At 42.5% G+C, this 26,078-nt stretch overlaps 2 protein-coding genes across 5 annotated transcripts; one reads left to right on the top strand and one right to left on the bottom strand.

Annotated features, from left to right (window-relative positions):
- Positions 1-39: 39 nt before the first annotated feature.
- Positions 40-20,890, top strand: LOC149873459 (protein CEBPZOS-like). 4 transcript variants are annotated; one of them, XM_090045185.1, is made up of 4 exons: positions 40-274; positions 6,488-6,532; positions 7,094-7,178; positions 9,875-10,097. In XM_090045185.1, exons 1-3 carry the CDS (start codon positions 172-174, stop codon positions 7,174-7,176), a joined length of 231 nt encoding a protein of 76 aa, XP_089901311.1. In that variant the 5' UTR covers positions 40-171; the 3' UTR covers positions 7,177-7,178; positions 9,875-10,097. The 4 variants fall into 4 exon arrangements, with proteins under 4 accessions (XP_089901311.1, XP_089901302.1, XP_089901294.1 ...); XM_090045176.1 differs by lacking the exon at positions 9,875-10,097 and adding an exon at positions 19,796-20,890 and having other exon boundaries at positions 41-274; XM_090045168.1 differs by lacking the exon at positions 9,875-10,097 and adding an exon at positions 7,336-7,520 and having other exon boundaries at positions 41-274.
- CEBPZ (CCAAT enhancer binding protein zeta) lies at positions 7,237-26,014 on the bottom strand. The gene is made up of 16 exons (XM_090045148.1): positions 25,859-26,014; positions 23,186-24,705; positions 21,781-22,012; positions 19,715-19,883; positions 19,366-19,454; positions 18,586-18,639; positions 17,654-17,756; positions 17,464-17,532; positions 15,218-15,284; positions 13,551-13,651; positions 12,441-12,501; positions 11,225-11,424; positions 10,157-10,243; positions 8,138-8,199; positions 7,955-8,036; positions 7,237-7,376 (listed from the first exon to the last, which is right to left on the bottom strand). The coding sequence occupies exons 1-16, from the start codon at positions 25,979-25,981 to the stop codon at positions 7,237-7,239; spliced, it is 3,159 nt and encodes a 1,052-aa protein (XP_089901274.1). The 5' UTR covers positions 25,982-26,014.
- Between the last annotated feature and the right edge of the window lie 64 nt (positions 26,015-26,078).

Here is a 26,078-nt window from a genome sequence, read left to right as displayed (position 1 = left end):
GGCCTCGGGCTCTCTAAGAGCCGCTGCGCTTGCGCAGTAGCGGCGGGGCGGGGAAGCGGATGCGGTTTAAGGAGCTGAGGGGAGGGAGCCTGGAGTGGTAGTTTGGCCGCCCTCTGTTTCTGCGTCGTGGGGTCATACGCGATACACGTGGGCGGCCGCTCGCTCTGGGCTATGGATCCCTTTGCCCAGAACGTGTTCCGCGTGTTGGTGGTGCTGAACACGACCGCGGTCTGCGCCACCGTCGGAACCTTTTGGCGCATAAACGAAAGCCAAGGTAACGCCCGGGTGGGGAGGGTGCTCGCACTGCCTCACCACTCTACGCAGTGCTTCGCTGTGCCCAGAACGTTGGTTTTTGGCGCAGGCGCACAGCCGCTCCGTGCCTCGGCTGCGCTCCGCGCTTCTAATGTCACCCCCTCAGGGCGCCCCTGCGTGCGCATGCGCGGAGTGAGGTATCCATGTTCTTGTGGGGTGTCTTACGTTCGATGTAAAGCGTGAGGCTTGTCTTTGAAGGAATACAGTAGGCGTCCTACCGTAGTTGCTGGAATGAACCAGGCACTGCAGAGAGGCTCCAGCTGGGGAAACCCACTGCCACAGGCCACCTGAGGAACAGCAAGGCAGCGTGCAGCTGCAATGCACAACCCGTGTTATAGCATGTAAGCCAGTGCTAGCTGGTGTAACACTGCCGGGAGCAAAGTTGATGTGTTAAGGCTGTGAGGGAACATGGCTACCAAAACAGACCCTCACACTGCCTCTACCCACCTGGGACCAGGCTGTGGGGCCCCTGTTTGCTGGAATATGGCCACACACCCAGTCTGGCACCCAAGAAAGTGAGGCTCTCCACAAATTCGTGTACATGGGGCTGAAGTTGGTTCCTTATTCCTGGTTCCTTATTCCCGGTTCCTTTTCCAAAGCTAATCTAGACCCAAGAAAAAATTGTTATTAATGAATTCCTAAAGAAAGATAACTTCATTAGCTATGCATATATACTAATTAATATGTAAAATAATATTCCACATCAAGTACAAAGCCCTAAATGAAGGTCAGATTAGGATGGGATTATGGGGCAAAATATTTCTTGGGCCACCCCAGATTTCATGGCGATGCCACTGAGGAACTGTCCCAAACAACCCTGCCATAGTCCCACCTGGCCTTAAGCAAAGTTTGGCTGTGCCAGGCTGCCAACTAACAGCCCCCATGCCTACTGTACTAAGTATATAATGGTTTAAATAGAGGAACTGGCATTCAGGCTAGGATTATGGCTAGAAACTCTGCTTGGGCCACCTATCAGAATACCTGTGCGCCCCCCGGGGACTGTCCTGGACATCTGTGACCAGAGACTTCTCCGGCCCAAAGTGCATTTTGACCGTGCCAGGCTGCCAACAGACAGCATCCCAGCCACTGTGCTAAATATATGGAACTGAATAAGGAACTGGGATTATACCAAGAAATCCTTCTTGGGTATATGGACAACATTGAAAGGGTCCAGAGGAGGGCCACCCACATGATCCAGGGACTACAGGGCAGACCCTACAATGAAAGACTGCGGGACCTAAACCTGTTCAGGCTTCACAAGAGGAGGCTGAGGGGGAACCTGGTGACTGTCTATAAATTCACTAGGGGGGGCCAGAAGGGGTTGGGAGAGACACTGTTTCCCTTAGCACCCCCTGGCATGACAAGGAATAACGGACACAAGTTATTGGAGAGTCGGTTTAGATTAGACATCCCCAAGAACTACTTCACAGTTAGGGCGGCTAGGAGCTGGAACCAACTTCCAAGGGAAGTGGTCCTGGCTCCTACCCTGGGGGTCTTTAAGAAGAGGCTTGCTGCCTGTCTGGCTGGACTCGTTTGAGTCCAGTTTTTCTCCCGCCCAGGCAGGGGGTCAGGCTTGAAGATCTACAATGTCCCTTCCTACCCTACTTCTATGATTCTGTGATTGGGCCACCCCAGGCCATGTCTCTGTGCCGCAAGGGGACACTTCTGGACATCTCTGACCATGGACCTCCCCAACCTAAAATGCGGTTTGGCCATACCAGGCCGTCGACTGACAGCATGGTGGCTTGGGTGCTAAGTGTATGGAACTGAATAGGCAACTTGATTATGGGCTGGGATGATACCCAGAAATCTTTCTTGGGCCACTGCAAACCACACCTCTGCTCCATGAGGGGGATGCCTCTGGACATCCCTGAATAAAGACTTGCCTGGCCCAAAGCGCGGTTTGGCCATACCAGGCTGCCAACAGATGGCATCCCAGCCACTGTGCTAAGTATATGATCTTGAATTAGGAATTGGTTGATGGGCTAGGATTAGAGATGGAAATGCTTCTTGGGCTACCCCATGCCATGACTCTGCAGCATCGGGCCACTCTCCTGAACGCCTCTAACCAGAATCTTGCCCGGACCAAAGCACATCTTGGTGGTGCCAGGCTGCCAACTGACAGTTCCCCAGTCCCACTCTATGAAATGCATTGTCTTAAATAAGGACTTTTGGACTGGGATTATACTTAGAAATCCTTTTTGGGCTACTCCTTGATTTATCTCTGTACTACCGGGGAACTGTCTGACAAGAGACTTGCCCTGCCCAAAAGGTGGTTTGGCTGTGCCAGGGTGCTAACTGACAGCACCCCAGCCACTGTGCTAGATATATGGATCTGAATAAGGAACAGGCTTTTGGGCTAGGATTACAGCTACTAATCCTTCTTGGGCCACCTCATGGCATACCTCTGTGCCCCCAGAGGACTATCTTGGACATCTTTGATCAGAAATTTGCCCGGCCCAAAAGGCGGTTTGGCTGTGCCTGGCTGCTATCTGACAGTCCCCCAGCCACTGTTCAAGTATAATGGCTTGAATAAGGAACTGTTTTGGGGGCTGGGATTAAAGATGGTAGTCCTTGTTGGGCCACCCCACTCCATGACTCTGTGGCACTGGGGGATTCTCCCAGGCATCCCTGACCAGAGCGTGGCCCAAAGTGTGGTTTGGCTCTGCCACACTGTCAACTCAGAGCACACCCCCCCCCACCCTCAGCAACTATACTAAGGACAATGGCTTGTGTGGCAAAGTGGGTATCCCTGCTACCTGCAGCTAGTGTCCCACCTGCCTCTGGGCATGCTGCCCACCTGTCTTGTGCGCCATGCCTTGTTGGTTAATAATAATAAGCTGTTAAATAAGGCGGAAGGCTGCCCATTATTGCACCCCAATATTTGGGGGTGTCCGCAGCTCTGTACCTCCCCTATGCTGCGGCCCAACCCTCGCAGATGGCATCCAGATGTTACCATGTCCCATGCTTAGGCCATGCTGTCAGGCCTTAGTCACACAGTCATACCGCTCGCCTCTCACTCGGGCCTCACTCCACCTTCTCACAGGGTCTCTTTCTCGCGTCAACAATTTATGCTGCCTAGCTCTCTCGGAGCAAACACCCTTTGGCCATAGGCTTAGCTAGTCCATTCCTTGGGAGGCAGACAGATGGTCTGTTGGGTGTCTCCCGCGACCCTCACCAGAGTAGTGGCCAGCCAATTACCCAACTGGGTCTAAGCACACTCAGGGCCCTTTTCAGGGTAACACTCAGGGTCTGTATGTGTACTGGGCTCTCAGACCTCTATTTCTTCTCCCCCTTTACTCAGGGTCTTGGGACTTCCCTCCTTGGGTAGGCTCAGGTGGCCGTAGCTGTGCCTGGCCCCCTCTACCTCCATTATCACCTGACCCACCCAAAGGTGAGAGCTGGGGTTAAGGTGCCCCAACCTCCCTTTCACCAGTAACTGGCCTGGCATTTCATGGGGAATGGGGGTGGCTCACTCACTAGCAGATGTTAAAAGAAGTTTATTACAAGAGAAAAGGGAAACAGTGGTACCCAGTTCCTTTTTCAAGCCAATATACTTAGTACTAGTAAATTGCCCATCAAGAATGATGGGGAGTAGGGAGGAGGGCACGGGTATGGAGCCCCGCGACTGGCCCCACTGCCCCCACCCTGCTCTACCCACATCTCCGTCCCACCACTTCAGGTCTGACCCCAAGCCACTCCCATCCCCCCCTCCACCACTTCGGGTCTGACCCCAATCCCCTCCTCCCTCCCACCACTTCAGTCTGGTCCCACTCACACCCCCTCCCTGCCACTTCAGGTCCAACCCCTCCCCTCCTTCCCCCCACAGCCACTTTGGGTCTTCCTGGCCTGTGTTTGCCTACCTCCCTGTCCCTGCCAGCTGTCCAGGGGGGGCATCCAGGACAGGCGACCACCATGTTACCCCATTGGCCCTCAGGCAGGAAGACAGGGGCAGCCTGGCTGCTCAGATGGCTGGGGCACGTCCCCCACTGCCAAAATTCCCTGGCAGCAGTGCAGATTTGGGGCCACACAGCATGTGCCACCCAGCCAGTTGCTACCAGCCCTCTCGGGGGCGCATGCGCAGCTGGCTAAAAGCATTACAGACAGACATACAGACAGCCAGACTAAGCCTTTTATTATGTTAATGGATATGGGGACTGCAGTTAGCAGCATGGCATGAAGAAACTGTGCTCTGAGCCAAGCAAGGCTCTGGTCAGGGATGTTCAGGGGAGTCCACTGGTGCCACAGAGGTGTGACGTGGGGTAGCCAAGAAGGATTTCCATTTCTAATCCCAGCCCAAAAAGAGTTAGGAGTTTGGAGTGGGTGGCACCCGGCCCCCCCACCGGGGTGAACTGCCCAAAGTGTCCGCCCTTCTGGATCCAAGGGTCGGATGCCGCGTTCAAAAACGACCTCATACGGACTTCCGGGCAGCGCTGGAGGGCCCAGGTCAACCGCCGCCTCGCGACGCCGCGAAATTTTTCTAAGTCCCGTGAGTTCCCTATTCAAGCCATTGTCCTTAGTACAGTTGCTTGGGGTGGGCGGGGTGCTCCGAGTTGACAGCGTGGCAGAGCCAAACTGTGCTTTGGACCAAAAAATACTTTGGTCAGGGATGCCTGGGAGAATCACCCAGTGCCAGAGTCATAGTGTGGGGTGGCCAACAAGGACTTCCATCTCTAATCTCAGCCCCCAAAACAGTTCCTTATTCAAGCCATTATACTTAGAACAGTGGCTGGGGGCTGTCAGATAGCCTTTTGGGCTGGGCAGGTCTCTTTTCAGAGATGTCTACAAGAGTTCCTCAGTGATACACGAAGGATTTCTGGGTATAATCCCAGACCAAAATCCAATTCCTTATTCAGGTTCATTCATTTAGCACAGTGGCCCGGGTGGTGTCAATTGGCAACCTGGAGGGGCTAAACCGTGCTTTGGGCCAGGCATGTCCAGGAGTATCCCCTGGTGCCAGAGGTGCACTTTGGGGTGGCCTGAGGATTTCTGGGTATAATCCTAGCCTATATTCCAATTCCTTATTTGGTTCCATATACTTAGCACAGTGGCTGGGGTAGTTAGGTGGCACCCTGGCATGGCCAAACCGCGTTTTCAGTGGGGCAAGTCTCTGGTCAGAGATGTGCAGAAGTGTCCCCTGGTGGCACAGAGACATGGTCTGGAGTGGCCCAAGAAGGATTTCTTGGTATAATCCCAGTCCAAAATCCAATTCCTTATTCAGTTCCATGCATTTAGGGTGCTGTCTGTTGGCAGCCTGGCAGTGCCAAACCACGCTTTGGGCTGGACAAGTCTCTGGTCACAGATGTCCAGGACAGTCCCTGGGTGGCACAGAGGTATTCTGATGTCTGGCCCAAGCAGAATTTCTAGCCATAATCCCAGTCTGAATGCCAGTGCCTTATTCAAGCCATTATACTTAGTACAGTAGGCATGGGGGCTGTTAGTTGGCAGCCTGGCACAGCCAAACTTTGCTTTGGGTCAGGCGGGACTGTGGCAGGGTTGTTTGGGACAGTTCCCCAGTGGCATTGCCATGAAATCTGGGGTGGCCCAAGAAATATTTTGCCCCATAATCCCATCCTAATCTGACCTGCATTTAGGGCTCTGTACTTGATGTGGAATATTATTTTACATATTAATTAGTATGTTTGTATAGCTAATAAAGTTCTCTTTATTTAGGATGAGGAATTTATTGATAAAAAGTTTTTATTGGGTCTAGATTAGCTTTGAAAAAGGAACCAGGAACTGGGAATAAGGAACCAACTTCAGCCTCATTCTGTGTACTGCCTGACATGACCATAGGGGCCAGGTCTGGCGTGTGGGTCAGGGGTTGAGCATCTCTGGTTTAAGGGATAACAGGGCAGCTTGAGAGACAGGTTTGTGAGAGGTTGGAATTGGTTTCTCAGCCTCAGTGGGAACTGACAAAGGAATTGGGCCAGTGAGGGGAAACAGCAGTCTGGAAGAGGAGCTTATGTATTTAATAATGGGGATCTAACCCAATACCTCAAGGACTTCCCTTTCAACACAGCTGTAATTAACTTGAGGTAACAATATTCAAAGTACCTGGGACATGGCTTAAAGGAAGGGATGTTTAAAAAATATAAGAACAAGTACTTTTGATTAGTAACTGACCACCTAAACTTCAGAAAAAGGAGTTTGTAACTTTTTCTTGTTTTGTCAGATTTCAGGCGTAAAATGCACAAGGTATTTCCGTACATGCTGGAAGGTAAGTTACTTGCTGCCACCTATACGACAGGTTGGTGGCTATTTGTAGCCACAGGCCATCATGATTTGCCATTTTGAATGCTGCCGCAGACTACAAATCTCTAGTTTCTGACTGTCTGAATTGCCACCCTTGCCACCAATTCAGGTGGCTGACAGTAATGGGAAGGGTTAAAGTTCACTGTAGGAGCAGAGCAGCAAGACCTGGGAATTCAGCAGAAGGAGCAGATGGAAAGACACAGACAGTAGGAGCCAGGGAATGACCCCTGTGCTCCCCAAACTGTCCTGGAGTGCTGATATTCTGAGCTGCTGCAGCTTGGATACAGCTCATGGGCCACAGGTTTCCAACCCCTGAACTAGAAGACTGAAATGCAGCAAGACTCTTGTATCTCACTCCTGAAAGTGAATTATTCTCTGCTTTTGCATTACTACTTAACATTTAGAAAACTTTAGAAAAAATTTTAAAACTTGTGTTTTAAAGTTAGGGAAACTTAGAAAATTAGCTCAAAACTCCACCTGCATTCTGTCACCCAGGCGCTACAAATACCTTTTACTTATTTTTCAGCTTATTACATATTCCAAGAGGCAGGTGGATACTATGGCATTAGAGAGAGAGACGAAATGGAATGGCTTAGCCGTGAAGAGTAGATGTAAGTAGAAATGAAGTCTGGGACTTGGTTTAAAAAGGTCCATAATAAAGTATATGATTTATTTTCTTGACTTTTTGCTTTTAGGTTTGTTTTTCAGCCCTTTGTGTTTGAACTGCTTTTTCTTCTTGATAATACTTTTCACATCTCTGTTTTGAAGCCATCTGTCACGCTCCATCTCCCACTTGAGTTGTTTGACACCTACCAGAGAAGAGAAAGTAGATGAGATGTCAGTGCAGCTGGTGTATAATTACTACTTATGAACACGATGTGAAATCTGAGTCAATCATGTATTGGCTAATAATTGAGCTATGTATAGAAAATGTCAATAAAGTGTGAACTATGCCTTTTTTTGTATTTCAAGATTTGTTTTAGTTATACAGATTAATGCCATGCTATGCCCAAACATCCCAGGCCTGCTGCAGATATTCAGATTTTAGAACTGCTTTTCACATATTTTTTCGCTTCCATTAACCCTATTTAAGTTTGAGCAGAAATGTAACATTGGAAGACCTGCTGTTAGAAGGTTGGGGGTTTTTTTTTAACTAGGCACAGGTATTTTGTATCTCAATGAACAGACCAAATCTAGTTTTGAAATTGAGACAGTCAAACAATCTTTTGAGGCAGTTTGTGGTTTTGTTCCATCTATACCAGAAATGTCAAAATCACCTATGCCTGCACGCTTTATGTTTGACATCTCTTCTCTACACCAACACTGGCGGGGGGGGGTGTTGAATATCGTGCACATACTTAAAGGACAAAATATAGAATGTACTTACTTGCATTATCTTTGTTAGCCATTGCATTCATGCCAATATTGTCAAACTGGGACCCAATGTTTTCATCCAGCAGGTAGCCAAACTTTAGAGAGAGAGAATGCAAAATAATATTTTGTTTAGGGAAAGAAATATTAAGGCAAAATATAAAATCAACATTTTTTCTTAAGTGTTAATCACACTTACCTCTTCTGCAGCAGCCAGCATGCCAGCATCTTTGAGTTTTCTTTTCTTTCCTTGTTTTGATCCTTTGAATAAGGAAAAAAAAGTTATCAGGTAAAATTCTGAGTTATACTAGTCACCACGTACATAACCTTAAAAAGGTTGCAGGGTTTTTTTGTTATCTGTAATTAGAACCAAAGGTGGTAGGTTTAAGTAGATTTCTTATCAAAAGTTTAATTGACTATGTATATTGTACTTAGTACACATGCAAATAGATTTTCTTAACTGTTTGGTACTAACAGTAATAGCGTGGTGCTATTCTGTAAAGTGCATAATCATGGAACAGAATAAAAGTTAGGAAACAGGGATATCATCCAATATGCACACACATTTTATATAAACACCTGCATGTTATTGCAGATGCATCATCAGCTGCCTAGAGCTGTCCTTCAACCTAGCGGTCGCTAATTTAACTGGTCAATTTCTAAATCAGCGCTGCAGCAGAAACAGGCCTGGAGGGGACACTGGTTCTATCAATCAGTTCAGAAAGGATGTAACATTTGCATGGAGTATTATTAGAAAGAAGTGCTCATGAGGAAGAGTCTGCTTGTGCAGAGGGGTACATGTTTGTTTGTAAAGAAATGCACAGAGGGGTTCAAAACCTATACAGTTTAACATAAGAGAGTCCAGAGGAGCAGTTTCTCAGAGATGGGTGACTGCAGATAAAGGATTTTGTACCAAAAAAGCTTTCCCACAAAAGGACTGCCTCAAGAATACACAGGGGCAATTCAAAGAATTTGAAAAGCTTAAAATGCCTTTTGGCACGTAGTCTGTTTATATCAGGATTTGATATTTTCTAATTCAGACTGGCTAGTTTGAAGGGTTTTACTTTTACCCTTTGCATGCTATTCTATTTTTCTTAAAACATTCAAAATATAGGGAATGTCAACTCCAGTCTTCCCTGAATTTCATCTGTTTCTACAGCCTTTGTATTTTAATAAACATCAGTGACAATTTAGGATAAGGGGTATAAGCATGGAAGAATTAAATAATTAAAAATCCCTTCTGATTGCTCATAATTCTTACTGTCCTGATTCTTGTGATTTTTGCCTTTTGCTTTAAAGTCATCACGATCTTCCAGAGCAGCAAAACCTAATTTTTTAACATAATAAGAAGAATTTAAAAAACACTTGTGTGCACACAATAATCCCTACATAAACTACCTTTACATATCACGGGATGGAGCTACACAAGATGCTAAAAGTGCAGTAGACTAATTCTACTGTGCCTTAGCGCATCTCAGCAAAAGCCAGTGTGCATTAGCATCACCTAAAAAGCATGTGCCAGTGCTACCATGCATGGGTGTCCTTACAGTGCATTAAGTTTATTGGTAATAACAGGTACCAACCTTAATGCACCATAAAGGTGCATTAATGCACATGTAGATGGTCCACAAAGTAGGAACAAAGGGCAGGGACTTGCAGATTGTTTTTAAGATCAAAATAAGAGTGTTCTGAGGTTACTGGGCAAGGGACTGGAAAAGAGGAAATATCCCCATCTGTTTACTTAAAATGTCAAAGCCTAAACTGCAAACTACTTTTACAGCATACTTAAGTTTTGCTTTTATACTAGCAGCGGGCTGCTACTAAGGAATCCAAGAATTTTCCTTTTTGAAGAATTCTGCATGAAATACTGTGAACTGATTACCCAAATTTCTGGTCTCTCCAGTGTGGCCAAGTATAAACACACATTTCTCTACAGATACCTGCTAACTGAATATTAACTTGTAATGGACCCTGCTACTCCAATCCAGAGCCTTCCAGGTGGAGAAAGCGATACTGGATTCTGCCAAATGACCAGATTAACGATGGGGAGGAGAGCGAAATGCTCATTTTCATTTTTAACTAAAGTGAAATTTGAAGTCACCTTTCCAGAGTGCACTAATCCCCCACTCCAATAAACTAGTTGTGATTCGACCAGTTTCCCCGATGTATGTTTGTATTAACCCTTCTCAAACACAAAATGCAAATATAATTTTCCTACCTTCAAATGATCCAGCAAAATCTGTATCTTTCTTCCTTTTGCCTTTTTTAGTGGTGACAGACTTGATCTGATCTTCACTGTTTACATCTATCATCAAGGAAAAGCACGCAGATCACTATTTGAATACCAACGTGTATTTTAACTCCCATTTACGCAAATATATGTTAATATTCCCCGAAGCAAACATTATAATAACCATACCCATGGTCAAATTTTAGTATAAACCCACAGAAAACATGAGAAATACCAAGTTTTTCTTGACATTTTGTATTGCTCTTTTTCTAGTATCAGCAATACGGAAAAGGAGTAACAAACACTGATCTCAGCCACCCTTGATATGAAATTCAATGAAATAAGTTTATTAAATATATGAAATTATGTAAACTGGTGGCATGCTCAACAAACAAGCTGGCACATTATGTAACAGCACCCACATAAAAATATCAATTTACTAATGTCCACCTAAACAAGTTGGTTCTGTTCATGATCACTTCCCTGTCTTCTCAACATGTATAGCCTTTTTTAAAAATTAAAAACATTGATTGAAAAATCATTACTTAAGAGCTACCAACTTAAAGAAGGTAAATGGTCTAAAACTAATTAGGAAATAATTTAATAAATGCAAAGTAGCTTAATGCTTGCTTAAAATTGAGAGCTTTTCCAAACTCCTTGAAAGATTTCTCTCTACTCCTTCCCAAGTGTTTTGTGATGGTCTAACTTTTTGGTGCTGGTGTTTCTAAACTACAGAGAATGACGGCACTTGTTTACAAAGTATCTGAACTAAAGTTTTCAAAACCAGGTACCTAACTCCAGACAACTACTCCCTGATTTGGGCTCCTAAACAAAATAAGTCTTATTGCCATAAGCAATAAATGCTGGCAGTTCCCACCACTGCTAGAATCACCTCAGACAAAGAGGGACTTCAGTGATAGCTGCTGAATTGCTCAGCACCCCCAAAAAGCAGGCTACTTAAGGACCTAATTCTAGATTTAAACTACCTAATCTAGGCACATGACATGAAAGCACTGACCTGTCCATCTTCAATCCTGGTGATGGCTGTTAACCTACCTTCATCACCTGTGACATCCATAAATGCACCTCCTTCTTCATCTATATCTTCTCCAAAGTCTTCTTCCATACTCCCCAGGGAGACTTCTTCATCATCCAGCTCACTGAATTCACCTTGGTCATCAGAATCTTCCCAGTCAGCATTGGATTCCTCCCCTCCTTTGTGCTTCTTACCACCTTTGGGCTGCTTTTTAACATTGCTAAAATACATAATTGTACTTTAGACTCGCAGTATCCACAGATACTAACAAATAACATCAGTCTTAGCTCTGAGCACTTTACTGACAAGTTAAGCAATGTTACAAAGAAGTTTAAACACAGACCACTTCAATGAACTGACAAGTATGGAAAATGCATTCAAGTATCATTCCAGTATTAATGGAGTTTTAAAAAATATCCATGCATTTCAATTCACTTTCAGAATCTTTTTCCACAGGAGACAGCCTCAGAAAGTATAGCATCTATAACACTGTATTTGTGGGGGAGAGGGAAGCAGTGACCCTGTGTACCATTTTAATGGATTAAAAGAATGGAAGCTGACTATACTGGGAACACTATAAGGTTGGATTTTGATGGGGAAAAAGTGGCAACAAAGGGGATAAACTTGAGTATGAATATAATCTGACTCAATTCTGGTAGGGGGGTGGGGATTTGATATAAACATAAAGCCATAAAAACTCAGGAAAGAGGGGGAAGAGGGAAACAATTAATTTTGGTACTAATCTTTAAGATTACATTTCAAATGTTTTAAACAGTAAGATATTTAATCATTAATGCAGCCAACAATTTACTGAGATTTAAGTTATTTAACTTGAAACTATAACCATGGGATAAAAGTCCTGGATTTCAGATTTCATTTCTAATACACTGTTCCAATTTATTTATAGTCAGCATTGTCAGGCTGTGAAACTTCAGACAGTGAAAACAGAGATGATAACTGAACATATTGGGTCATTTTATGGCATAAATCAAGTGTAAAAGGTCTCACGCTTTTCTGAACCATGGTGAGCATGCTTTCTGAGCCTGCTCTGTCCAGTGGGAAATTGGGGGTGGGGGGGGGGGAAATCACCCTGTGTTCGATAGTGATCCCTTTGGCAAAACAAGGTAGGCTGCACCGTCTCCTAAAAACTTATTCAGATGCATGTAATAAAAAAACCCAAAAAAACTATAGAAGCAGCATTACATCCATGAAAGAAGAGGGGAAAAAGAGTCTTACCCAGCAAAATCAAGGTTATCCTGGCGACCAGCATCAAAGTAATTATCACCCTCAAATGAATCTGGAAAAAGCAAGGGGAATTTCTTTTTAATTTCTTATTACAATTCAACTTCAAAATGTTTCTTTTGAGTTTCAAAATACAGCCTGACTGCTCATAGCAAAATGGATTACTATTTTCATGCAAGAGGCTATGATTTTTATTGGGATGATACCTTTAGCTGGGTCCAATAAAAGGTATCACCCAAAAAAATCCTTGTCCCTTGCATAATCCCTGGACCATCAGGGCTACAACATCACTCTAACATTACTATTTTTAGTAAGCCATCCGTTTTATTAAGCATACACTATGTATATTTGTTGATTCATTATGAAAGAATCTCATACAGAAACCTGTTCAATTAGCCTACATTCATTTAACTACAGCTGGTTGGGAATTTTTGTAAAAATGTCTTTTCATTAAAAAAATGCACAGATGTTTCCCGGATTCAGGATAGAGATGGCCTTGCTGCTCAAAACCAGGGAGAGGGACCACAGGCAAGGAGAGACAAGCCTAGCGATCAATGGCCACACCCCCCCACGTCCACTGCACAGGCAGTATTGCCGAAGCTACGCAGTCTCTGGTTTAAGACTACCCATACTTCACAACAGAAAACCAACAGCACTGATAATGGAAAACAGAAAGCCTCTTTTGTCACTGATACACTACAGAAACAGATCCAAGTACGAGAAGGCACACCACAACTGAGAAGAGCGTGTCACAAACCTAGAACTCTTCTGTTCAAGGAGTTTAAAGGGAGTGAATACTAGGGTACCTTGGATCTAAAAACATAAAAGGGGTCATAAGTACTTTGATATAATTTAGACACAATTCTCAGATACATGGGCCTAAATTACACAAGTAAAATATGAAACTGCAAATTTAACACAATAATCACAACAGGCACAGGCAAGCTTGAATTCTGGAGCACGCTATCCACTAACTCCAAAAGAAAAGGCTTTGATATAGCCATTTGCTTAAACGTATACTTAGTACACACTTTATAAAATCAAGAAGTGAAATATCAGTGGTCTGTCAACACTAATGGAGCACGTGCTTCACCACCACCTTACCCAGTATTTTTTCAAACTCGTCATCATCCACATCTTCCACACTTTCTTCATCCACCTGATGTTTTCGTCTCTCTTTTTCTTTATCAAACTTTTTATAAAATCTAGAATAGTAAAGAAGTTGTCTGCTGCGGTCACGTGCAACGTTACAATGTGTTCTTATGACATACAGATTTTAAATCAAGCCACCACGTGGATTATATGCATTATATACACATTCTGACGGTTATCCTTTTAAGCATCAGTTAATAGTTTCAAACATGGAACCCAATTCAGAGGGTCATAATTCCATTTATTTTTCACTTAAAGTATAAACTGGCAACATCATAAATACAAGCAGAAATGGCTAGTTACTGGTGTGAACTGTGAAACCTTGAACATGGTGTACTACAAAATGACCTGAACAACACAACACATATTATGAAGCAAATACAGGAAGCAGTTAAGAGGTAGTTTAGGTTATCATAGTTGGCCTTAAGTTCTCGTACCCAAGTGAAAAATTGTGTGTGTGTGTCTGTGTGTGTTCTGTTCATCTCATTTGCCTATTTTTAAACAATTTTCCTCCATGAAAGATGCATACATGAGAAGGGAATGCCTGTTCAGGGAGGAAGGGGAGTAGGAAATTTTACTGTCCACTTAATATTCTCAAAAGTGCACAAAATAAAAAAAGGAAAGGCAACCTATTTCAGCTATAGTAACAATTCAGTTACTTGTAGTTGCTATTTTAAAAACAGAAGCATGAATTGAAGTTGGTCCCCTTTAATATTTATGAAAAGCCTCTGGTGCCAACAAAAGCTGCTCCTACATCTGCACTAACAAGAGAATGGTCTGAAAATGTCAGAAACAAAGGTAAATGCCCTGTACATGGGAGCATCCCACTTTCCTCGTTCTACAATTCAAAATACCTTCCCATGACTTGAAATCGGCTGAAACTGATTAGACCAGTTAGAATTTGAGGGGAGAGGGTAGGAAGGAATCCATCATTGCTTGCTTAAAACATTCTTTGAAAGAAATTCTAACACAAAGGCTTTTACTTATGTAAGAAAGGTAAATGAATAATTCCACAATTTACAATCAAAATAAAAATCAATCAATCATTAAACAAACCAAGCAACCTAAGGAACTAGAGCAACAAAAATTCAGAACAAAGAACTACATCATGGCCTCCTACAGACACTCACTCACAGACACTCATTTTTAGGCTTAGCAAAAAAATAACTTGTGAAACCCAAAACCAACAGAAAAGAATCTGTGAATAAAAAAAAATAAAAAAACAAGTAAAAAAAATTGTTTTCTTTTGTTTTCATAAAAAACCTCCCCTGCAATATTTGCAATACAACTATAGCAGAACTGTTAGGAGTACAACCAACCTGAAATGGAAATTGGCTTAACAGGAAAACATAACATGATACAAAATTAAGCACACAACAAAGATCTAAAAGTTCATTAGACTTTCAAAAAAAAAGAAGAAAAAGCCAATTTGTGTTACTATTGATAATGTAAGCTACATTTTTTAAAAACTGGGTTCTTTCCTGAGATCTATTATATCAACCTGTTGTGCACAGGTATTAAAAAGTACACAAAAGTACACAAGTACAAAAGTTTGAACTGGAATTTGAGACACATCATAAAAAAAAAAAATTTCAGAGTATTCACAAAGATTTTGTTACCTGTGGAAAAACACTTCATCCACTGGAATTTTGCTTTCATCATGGGCTAGGAATTCCTTACTGTTGACTAGAAAAAACAAGAAAATTGACTTTATGCTTTGCTTTACTAATGGGGCAAAGTTTCATAGAAAATTGAACAACTTTTTATTACATTTATAAGTAGATATACCTTATTTTGTAGACAAAGTAAAAACTGAAATATAGTGTAATGTTCTCAGTTCCTAAAATATTAACTTTCTTTACTATGTTTACACATTAAAGTGCTAGGTATGGGTAAGCCTAGTAGGAATTATTCGCACCATGAGAATACAGGACCCCAACTACGCCCCAGACCTCCATTTATATATAATACCTAAGTAGGGTTAACACAGCATGGGTATAATTTTTGGGGAAAAAAAAAATGTTTGTGAGAAAGTACATTTAGAGCAATGGTCTCCAAAGTGGGGTGTGCGAGTCACTCCCAGGGGGTGCGTGAAGAAAATATTAGAACTTGTCTTTTTATTTTTTATCTAAAAAAATAAGAAAGAAATTAAGCTTTACTAATATTTAATATACGGATTGACACTGGCGCCCTCACTCAGTCCGCATGTCGGATGGTCACGTGTCACGTATGGTATCCTGAGGGAAGAAGCGTTTGTTCGCTTTCAGCGTACTGCAACACATTGCAGTTTACGTGTGCCCAGTTAAGTGGATTTACAGATTATATTATCTAGTTTTAACTAAACTAACCCTCACAAAATGGACAAGTGGCTTAAAAAGATTCCTGCAAAGAAACCGTGGATTGAAGATAATACCAATAATACGAGCACAAACAAACAGCAAGAAAATGGCAGAGCTGGCACTTGTTCTACTCCTAGTACGAGCTCTTTGTCAGCCACATTATGAGGTTAAAACAATGACGATTTAATTTCTTTTTTGCGTATGTTTTATAACGTACATAATATATTAGTACAGTAGTACATGTATATAATTTATAAATAAATATACATATATTGGGGGGGTGTGCTCAAAAATTTTTTACTGATGGGGTGTGCAATCAAAAGTTTGGAGACCACTGATTTAGAGGGCCCTATAACCTCCCACACCCACCACACAAGCGTGACCCTCACACAGCAGCAAGGGAATTAGCAGTCTATGAAGAAAAGCTATTTGGCAGATGTACAGCAGAGGCAGGATCAAGCATCCCTCTCTCAAAGCCCAGCACTAACTGGACTGCGGAGAAAAGGATAGGTAACTGCAACCTCTTTCCTCTCTCAAACATCCAACAAGTGAAGCATAAATTCCCCTTGTAATGGCAATGGGGGAAACAACTTAGAGCAGAAATGAAGACAAGTATTACTGGAGAGAAGCACTTCATTCTCTCTCTCCTTCCCTCTCAGCATGGTAAAGCACAGCAAAAAAGTAAAACTATTTCAGGAAACAAGCATTTCAGACAGTGGATGGTGAAAATCAAGTTTCAGACAATCAGAACGACAAGAGTCCTTTGCTTTAAATACTCTACAACTCAGACAGCCTGGCACAAGAACTGATCATACAGGTGTTATTCCACCATATTTTCAGACTATACTACACAAACTACAAATTTTTACTGTACGTAACCTGTCCAATTCCATTCTTAAATGCTAAGTCTGCTTCTTGAACCCAAAACGAATGACTGTAATAAAAAAGGTCATCCATCTGAAGTAAAATTCCTACCATATGTTCATATCATCACAAGACCTTGTGTATTATAATACTACCTTATACGCTAACATGTCATAGTAATGCTAGGTAACAGAGTCGAAGGCATAAATAAGAAAAGTCCTAAAAAGTGACAGAAATCTATCAGCAGAAATAGTAACTATCCTCAGTATCTTTCAGCAAAGGACTGAAAGATTATTTCTATTTAGGGGGAAGAATGCACCTTAACTATATTTTCCCAGGTATCAATTTTCACTGTCAAAGTAGCTGTGACCATTAAATCTCTCTGTTCAAGTCCACACTCCCTTCTGTTAAGATGGGTTACTGGCTTCAAATTCTGAGGTGTGCACATGCCATACATATTCACCTGAAGAAATGGAGCTCACACAAAATCTCCCTCTGTTACCACATTTTTCCAGCCATAGGAATGATGGGCATGGTACAGGTTACACATACACATTTGGTGAAGTAGAAATAATTTTCACAATATGGGGTCCAGACTCAAAATAACCAGGAACAATGTCACTCCTGAGCCATCCCAATCTTTTGCTTGAACACAACCTTACCAGCAAGATTTCTCACGTCATTCATTGACTGTTTCTTCTTTGGCTGCATTACTACACTGCTGGTGTTCTCTGTAGTAAAATAAATTAATCAAACATAATAGGTCCAAATTACTAAATTTTGCTTTTTCATTAGTGCTACATGCATCAAACAATGAAAATCAAGTATTACAATGTAGAGAAAGGTTCACACCTTTGCCTTTATGAAGCTTGGGATTTCGGTACACAAAGCGATCCAAGAACCTCATTACTGTGAAATCCTGTAGAGGGTCACCTGAGTACTGAATGTAATCGCCCTGGAAAAAACAGAAGCCAAAAAAAAAAAAAAATTAAGGTCTTAATTTCACCCTTGCAAGAGAAAAACTCAGACTGTACTCATATAGCATCCAAAACTTGGGCACAAAACAAGAATACAATCCTAAACTTTATTTAAAAAAAAGAAAAGAGCTAGCTAGAGGGCATCTAGTTATGTGAACCTATGAAATTAATACACAATTGCTTAGTTCCTATAGTCTGTTTTATTTTCTTCTTAAAATTACAATGTCCTCGTTAGCCCTGGACAACTGCAACAGGATTCCCCGGTTTAGCTAGTACACTAAAGGTCTTTATCAACTAAAAAAAATCTGTTTAGGTAAGATGCACGTATCAAAGTAAACACAATTCTCACACAGCACAAGTAGGTTAGGACAGCCAACCCAAAAAAACTATCAGAAGAAATAATGATAATTTTAAAAAAATGTACCTCAAAACTTAAGTTCCAAGATAGGGCAGCAGTGAAAGTGCTGTTAATTGGTTCTATATTTTCAATATACATGACTTTCCTTTGGAGTGCCCAACTCTTTTTCAAGCAAGTTTAATTAGATGTTACTAATAAATTAGATGTTAGATTAAATATTTAATTTGTTGATATAGTAATGTTTTCTTCAATGGAATATGCAGGGTTGCAGAGTTTCTAGCTATACCTGCAGTGTTCAAGTGCCATTACACCCCAGAAAGCAGACAGCCGTGCTAGACCATCAAGTCCTGAGTTATTCCTGGAAGTTTAATAACAATTTTTCACCTTTCTTTGTAACCCACCAACACACAATCTAAATTCCATGCTGTAGAATAGAAAAAGTCACTTACTTCTAGAATCGTTTTTGCGAAGAGGGCCACAGATGGATGAAAGTGTTCAGAAAGCTAAAAAGCAAAAATAAAGAACATGTATTTGTATACATCACAAAAAAACATGTTATCAGAGAAGAAAAGCCTCTGTCATTTGACTACAACTACAACATAATGTTTTACCAGAATCTAGGAATGGCCCTATTCTAAGAATCTAGGGAAGTGGATCCCCACCCATGACTCAAAAGCCACCCTCCAATATTGTTTTCCAATATTGCTGGAACAGCTGAATAACAGGAAGAGTGATGTATGAGCGGCCCACAGCATGCAACTTGCTCGGTACTGTTCCACATGGGTCACTGATTGCAGGGGCCCTCTGATGTAGATGCTCATTCAATTACTTGCTAGATAAATCATAGCCACTTTGAATTAATAAAAATGTGATTTGTACTGCCTAAGAACAGCTAAAGAATTTATCACAGAGAATAAAACATGTTACAACTGGAGCATACAGTCTCAATTTATTTTGCAGGAAAAAAGATGTCCTGCAAAGCTATAATGTCAGGGGATGAAAAGGTGTTACTATTATTCTAATTCCCCCTCCCAATTACTGGCACCATATGTAACATCATTAAAACTCAATGACTGATGTCCTTTACCCTAATGTTACCCCATCCAAATAAAACTTCACAAGAGTTAAAGGGCAAGCTCAAGCAGAAGTAAATCAGAAAGTGAAATTTGTTTTTCTTGACAAGCTGGTCCTTGCATATATAAAGAGACACGCTCATAAGAACACTTTACCTTTTTTAGCTCCCAAAGACTTGTACTATCAGCACCACTGTATAAAGGATTTCGGTGCAATGGATTATAGTAATGTAAATTCTTTCCACCTAATAAGAATAAAAGCATTAAAAGTTTCACCAAGCCACATACTGAAATTTATAAGTACACAGAAATGCTACTGAAATTCTAAATACATTCTCAGATACTAAAGTCTTAATTGAAGACTGACTCCTTTGAATCACACTCATTTGGAAACATTTTAAAAGGAGTATCTTAAATAATTCTTTCTTTTTTCCAATGAGTCTTGATTAATATGCTAAAGGCAACAGTGTAACTGAACATGACTTAGATTTTCAAGTTGATCTACCTCCCATATTCTGATGATGTACCCATGAGGTTGCTGAATTTGGATCTTTGACAGAATGTTCTGTTATGTTTTCTCTTTCAGCTTCCATTTCTTTGTCTGCGTCTGTGAACCTTTCCTCCTCTTCGTCAGCTTCTTCCTGGTCATGGAAGCATTCTTCTTCATCTGACTCCTGGGAAAAAAAAAATCTTTCAAGCATTACTCTGTTTCTTTACAGCACTGTTACAAAATCAAGTTTGACAAGTTTACATAATTACCCTGAAGATGACCTACAAGAGTATAAACTGAATTAAGCCAATATGCAAGTTATACATGCTATGCAAGTTATTGTGCTTGAAGCAGGAATTACTAGGTGAAGTTCTCTGGCCTGTGTTACACTACGGACTGACTTCGACATCAATAACAGTCACTTCTGGCTTTAAGACACTATTAAAACTTAAAACAGTTGGAGGGAAACTTGGCAAGTAAAACTCTTTGAAATATAGCACCAGACTCTTAATATGCAGGGACCTAAGATTGTTATCTTAGGTTCAGAGTGCTAAAAAAATATTGTGGCACCAAAAAACAACCTCTTTCTGAGATTCTTCCCAACTAGTCTAGAAAACACTTAGGCTGCTAAAGACTAATTTTTTCAGTACCATTACACAAAGCACACTGGACACTAAGTCCAACAGTGTTTACTAAACTTTCTGGAATGTGTTTGAAAACAAATTGGTCCCTACAGCCTAGCTAGTATAGCAGCCCTTGGTCAAAGGAAAAGGTTAAGGATAGGGCAAACCGAATTACAATAAAAAGCAGATCATTTCACTGGTGCATCGAAGACCCAAGAAAAATCAAAATACCACTGTAAATAGGGGCAACAAAAGAAGTGGCAGCAAAACAACATTATAAAACACCCAACAGAATTTAGTTCCACCATTCTTTCAATTGTGGGTTTTCAGGCAGCTTGTTCCAGTAAGTTTTGTGTTAAAACAAATCAAACAAATTGGCATAATCTAGTCTAAAATGTGGATTAAAAAATGTGAAGACTGAATTGCTGACACTGATCAAACCATGATCAGTTAGCTCTAGTGATAATGCTGATACTGGAATAATATTAGATATAATATGAAGTGCTATAACTTTTACACTACTTTACAGAATAAAGATGCAATTTGTGCTCAAACAGATTACAACAAAGACATGTTCTTTTACCCATTACAGACATGCTCCTTTATCCATTACAGTCAAAGACAAAATTTCTATGAACTTCAACAAAATCAGAAGGAAGTCCATTTAGGAACTGGCAGATTGCAGATGTGACTGAGAAAAAAGGCAAAGATAAGATATGCTCCTGGAAAAATAAGTTTCAAGGAGGGGTGCATTTGTATGACAAAAATGGAAGTCTGTTCCAGACACAATGGAAGGAAAAAAGCTGAGAGTCAAGCAGCAACGGACACTGAGTACAGGAGGGCTGGAAGAAACACGGGTGGGGAGTTAGGGTAGGGGAAATGAGTGACAAACATAAATTTAGAGAAGCATGGTTGGGGCAAGGACTGTATTTTATTATGCATCTGTACAGTATCTAGAAACAAAATGGCCCTTGGTCACGAATGGGCCAGTGGAGTATCAATTGAAAACAATTATCCTGTGTTATGCTGCTTTTCACCATACATATAACTGCTTGGTGGGTGCCCCTGAAGTAATTGCCTGGCAAAAGAAAATAGTGGTAATTTAGCATACATCAGCTGCTCCACAATTACTTTACCCTATAGTAGACAAAAATGAAACCATGGTAGCATACTTCTTTTTCATCTACCCATGTGTGCATGCTCTTATCCAGGCAGTTACTAAGGGGCAGTACACATCCTTGTGATACAACAGATCATGTACCCTAACCTTGTGCCAGGGCAAAAGCCAAATCACCAATCACCTCATTCAGGCACATGTTTAAGGAAGTCAGCGTTTCCAGGGATAGGAATCACTTGTAAAAGGGAAGAGATGGGAAAGATAACAAGTTTCAGTGACACTAAAGACGGTAGATAGAAGACCAACACAAAAAATAAATGTTTTTAAAAGTAACGTTATACCACATGATCCTGTAACTGGACTCGTAGCCCTGGTTTTATTTTAAGAAGCTCAGACACAAGGTACAGGGCTCCACAAATGAACGGAGGCATTTGTCCACATGTGACTTGGAGCAACCTCTTCACAAAGGCTTTCACCCGCCGCAGCACTACATCTGCCTTCAGAGACTTGTACACAAGGTTAAGAAACATGGACTGCTTTGAACACAGTGCTAGCCCTGGATCAAGCAGCTTCCTGCAGAAAACAGATCATGATTATTAGTAACTCTTCCTTCTAGTTCTCCATAAGATAAATACATTACTATTAATGTCAGCAATAACCTACTGGGTAACCTACATTACACAATGAAATCTAAAATATCTCAGTTAATATTTTTACTAAAGAGTATAAAATATGACAGTAAATGCTGACTAGCTATTGAAGTCTACTATAAGTACATTTACACATAATATTTAATGTCAAAAAACCTTTTTGAACTGTTAGGTGATAGCCTCAATAGAGAAAGTGGCCCATGCAAAAGAAGAAGATAAGGCAGTCGCCGCCGCCCCCAGAAAAAAAAAATTTAATTTGGTTTTCAAATATCAGAACAGACTCACCTCCATGTAAGCTACTCTAACTCTCAATGAATGGAAACAACAGTTTTAAAAAGGGGAAAGAAAAGCAGTAGTTCATAGCATCACCATATAGTCAGACCAGACACATGTAGAGTCCCATCCCCTTACACTTCAGGTTCCCAAACCCTGAAAACCCCAAGTAACCCACAAAAAATAAGGAGGAAATTAGTGCCCCATGTTAAATTAGGGCTTCTCTTTAGTGAGTAAAGCAGTAGCATGTAAGGATTGCAAAGATGCTTTCAAGAGGTCTAGAAAAGGATGGCTCTGTAACACAGGACCTCTAACATAGTCTCATCTCTGGATTTTCAATGTTTCATATACACAGGGGACCCCTCCTCTCTACCCACCCTCCTGACGCACAAAGCGCAATAATATGGAGTTTTCTAGGCAAATGCATTGATAAAATAGTAATCAGACAGCTGAAAGAGGAGTTACAGAAGAGGGCACTATTCAGTACTTTCAGACTTAAGCATGGGACTAAAATATGCAACTGGAAATCAGAAACGGCAGGGTTATATAAATTCTGTGTATACAGAACATGTATGTTCTGTTTTCATGACCTGTGCAGCTACAACAAGTGCAACTTCTTGCGTTGCAAGACTAATGGACATTTTCTTCCAGCATATAAAGAAACAACAAGAAGCAATGTGACAAATGGACAGGTAGATATGAAACACTGGAAAAGATGTTAAAGGCAAATTATATACATATGTTTCTCCAATGAAATTTTTAGATAACAATTTCCGTTTTGCAAAATGAAGTGTTGAACAGGCAATAAAAGTTAATCACTTACTTGTACAGTGCTGCATAGTATCTGTCCGACACTGTCTGATGAGAGTCCATTACTTGGAAAAGCAACATTAAGGCCTGGACACTAGTGCTGAAGTTCACAAGATGTAGTACTTTAAACAAAGTATTCATTTGCTCTTTCACTTTCTCATCACCAGTCTGAGCATAGGGGTAAGCTCTGTTCACACCAGTCAGAAGAGCGCTAAGCATTTTAGATTCAACATCCTTTTTCTTGATACAAGTCCGAAAAAAGCAGAAATACAGGGTTATCAGCTTATTAGCCAGCTCGCTCTCCTCATGGCTGAGGACAACCTGATTTAAAAAACAAATTGCATAATATTGGGCTTTCACGCTAATGTTTGATCGGTATAGAAGCCGTTCCACTTCATTACACACTACTCCTTTCATGTTTGGGTGTTTATGAAGTAAGATCTCCAGCAGATAAGAGGCTTTGGTGGCAATTTTGTTTTGAGGATCTCCCAGTTTATTTACCAGCTGCACAAGAAGAGCTTTCTCCTCTTCTGGCTTATTACAGAGAAGTTCATAAGCCACTGCAAGCGCTCGGGCCTTCGTTGCCACCAGAGCATCGTGGCTCAGCGATTCTAATGTCTGCACAAACTCTGCTACCAATTGCTTCAGATGATGCTCAAAGTACCACAGCATCAGTCGCCTGTCCCTCGAGTCTCTGTTACCACTGGATAGCTTCTCTAGTTTGTGGAAAGGATGTTGAGAGAAAGTGCACAGCTTACGATTGTCTGGTAGAAGATCTGAAACAAGGAGTTCCTTGCAAGTATCCAAAGCCATTAGGCTCTGGCGCCTGCTGCCCTTCTTTTTGATAAGGTTCACCAAGGTCTCAACAAATTGGAGAGAGTGGACAGCACTGTCCTGGATAAGAAGGGTCATGGCTGCCATCCTGTCAGCTAGCGTCCCGGATGACACAACGGTTTTCATCCAAGCTGAAGAGGATCCCTTCTGAAGATCTGTTTTGTTCTTGTACATCTCTGCCTCATGCTGGTACAGCTTTTGGGCTAAAGTTTTATAACTTGACACAAGAGCCTGATTTTGTTGCTCAGAAGAGAATTCCTTGGTATACTCTAGATCATGCCACTTTCCCCCAGGTTTGATCAGCAAGACTTGCCTAGCATGAAATTCAAAGACGTCTTCCTGCTTCTCTTTCTTTGCTACTGGATCGTCACTACAAGGAGCTGACTTTTTCTTACCATCTTTACTGACACTGATCTGCTCTTTGCCTTTCTTTTCTTTGACTTGATTTGCTTTCTTTCCTTCCAATGAAGAGGCACCACTTTCCTTTTTGCTGACTTTCTCCTTCTTTGTCTGTTTCTCTTTTCCTCCTTCTTCCTCCTCCTCCTCTACCACAAGGAAATTGTTTGAGTACTTGAACACACCTAGTGAATTAATGAATGCTTCTAATTCACCTTGCTCCAGGTCATCTATTGCTCCTTTCTTCCCACCGTCCACAAGCTCTTCCGTCTCATCCAAAGCAGCAAGCATGACATAATCTTGCTGCGTGCAACACAAACACATTAAAAATTATTTTTACAAAAGATCTAAATCAGCAATTCTCAACCAGGGAACCACAGCACCCTGTGATGCCTTGAGATCTTTTCAAGGGTGACACAGGATGCCATGCAATTTTAGTGCTGTGAGGTACGCAAACATGATTCACAGGATAAATCCAAAGATTTCAAACTGGAATCCACAGCAAGAAAACCATTCTGCACTGTTGAGGTCTTTTGTAAGTGGAGAACTGCTCTATTATTTTTCTCTAGTCGAGAAATGAGCAAAAACCAAGGGCTGGCATTTTCAAAGGGCAGCCTTGAGTCTAGCAGGGGCACCCAAAGCCTAGAAAGGTTGAGAACCTAGGGAACAGCTCGAAACTGAGTGGCAGCGCAAGAGACAGAGCAGACATGGATACAGAAATCAAAACACCCATCGTAAATGCTACAAAGGAAGAAGAAAGCAGCAGTGAAACATATCAGGGACCCTGGGTGGGTCAGGGGAGGACAGAATTGTTACACCGCGAGGAAGGGCCCTCACAGCAGTGTTTCTACGGCAGTTCTCAGTCCTGCCAGACACGTGGCGCTGCAGGCAGCTCTGGGATCTGAGAAGAGGGGTGCAGATGCCATGGGTCTGGGACAAACTCCCCCAGAGGTGGTGCAGTCACCCACTCCGGTCCTCTTCAAAAACAGTCTCGATGCCCATCTTGCTGGAGTCACAGCAGTCTTTCCCACCCACGTGCAGGGAGCTGGACCCGATGATCTGTAAGCCCCTAACAACTATGAATCATCGTGTTCAACAGGACACGCCAAGCCTAGCAGGGTTAGGAGCACGCTGGGGGCCAGACAAAGCAAAAAACCAGGGCAACTGCTGGAAGGTCCCGGCCGGGCTGGAGCAGGAGCGCTCATCCTCTGGCCCGGGGCCCCCGCAGAGCTCCCTGCGCCCGGGCGGTCATCGATACCACCAGCCTCTCCCTGCCCAATGCCCCAGCCCCCAACTCCGTGCAGAGGCCAGGGCTGGGCTGGGCTGGGCTGGGCTGGGCTGGGCTGGGCTGTGTCCCTCCCCCCCAGGCCACTGCAGACCCCGGGAGCGCGGACCGCGGGGGACAGGGGGGTCGAAGGCCACGTGATGGAACGCGCCCCCCCCCGCGAGCCCTCACCTTGGTCCCGCCCAGGCGCAGCACCTCGCGCAACGAGAAGCCGTCGGCGTCACCATCGCTGTCGTACGCCGCCTCATCCTCGCTCCCGCCCGGCTCCCTCACGCCCCGCGCCGCCGCCGCCATGCCGCCCTCTGCGCATGCGCCGCGCCTACTTCCGCCCTCCGGTCCTGCCAGGTTCGTAGAGAGCGAAGTGGGGCCGGGCGAGGAGGAGGGAGCAGGC

Source organism: Crocodylus siamensis, chromosome 1, assembly GCF_052110815.1.
Source record: "Crocodylus siamensis isolate JL-2025a chromosome 1, ASM5211081v1, whole genome shotgun sequence".
Lineage (NCBI taxonomy): Eukaryota > Metazoa > Chordata > Crocodylia > Crocodylidae > Crocodylus > Crocodylus siamensis.
Note: the sequence above shows the minus strand (reverse complement) of the source record. Positions and strands in the feature narration are given on the sequence as shown.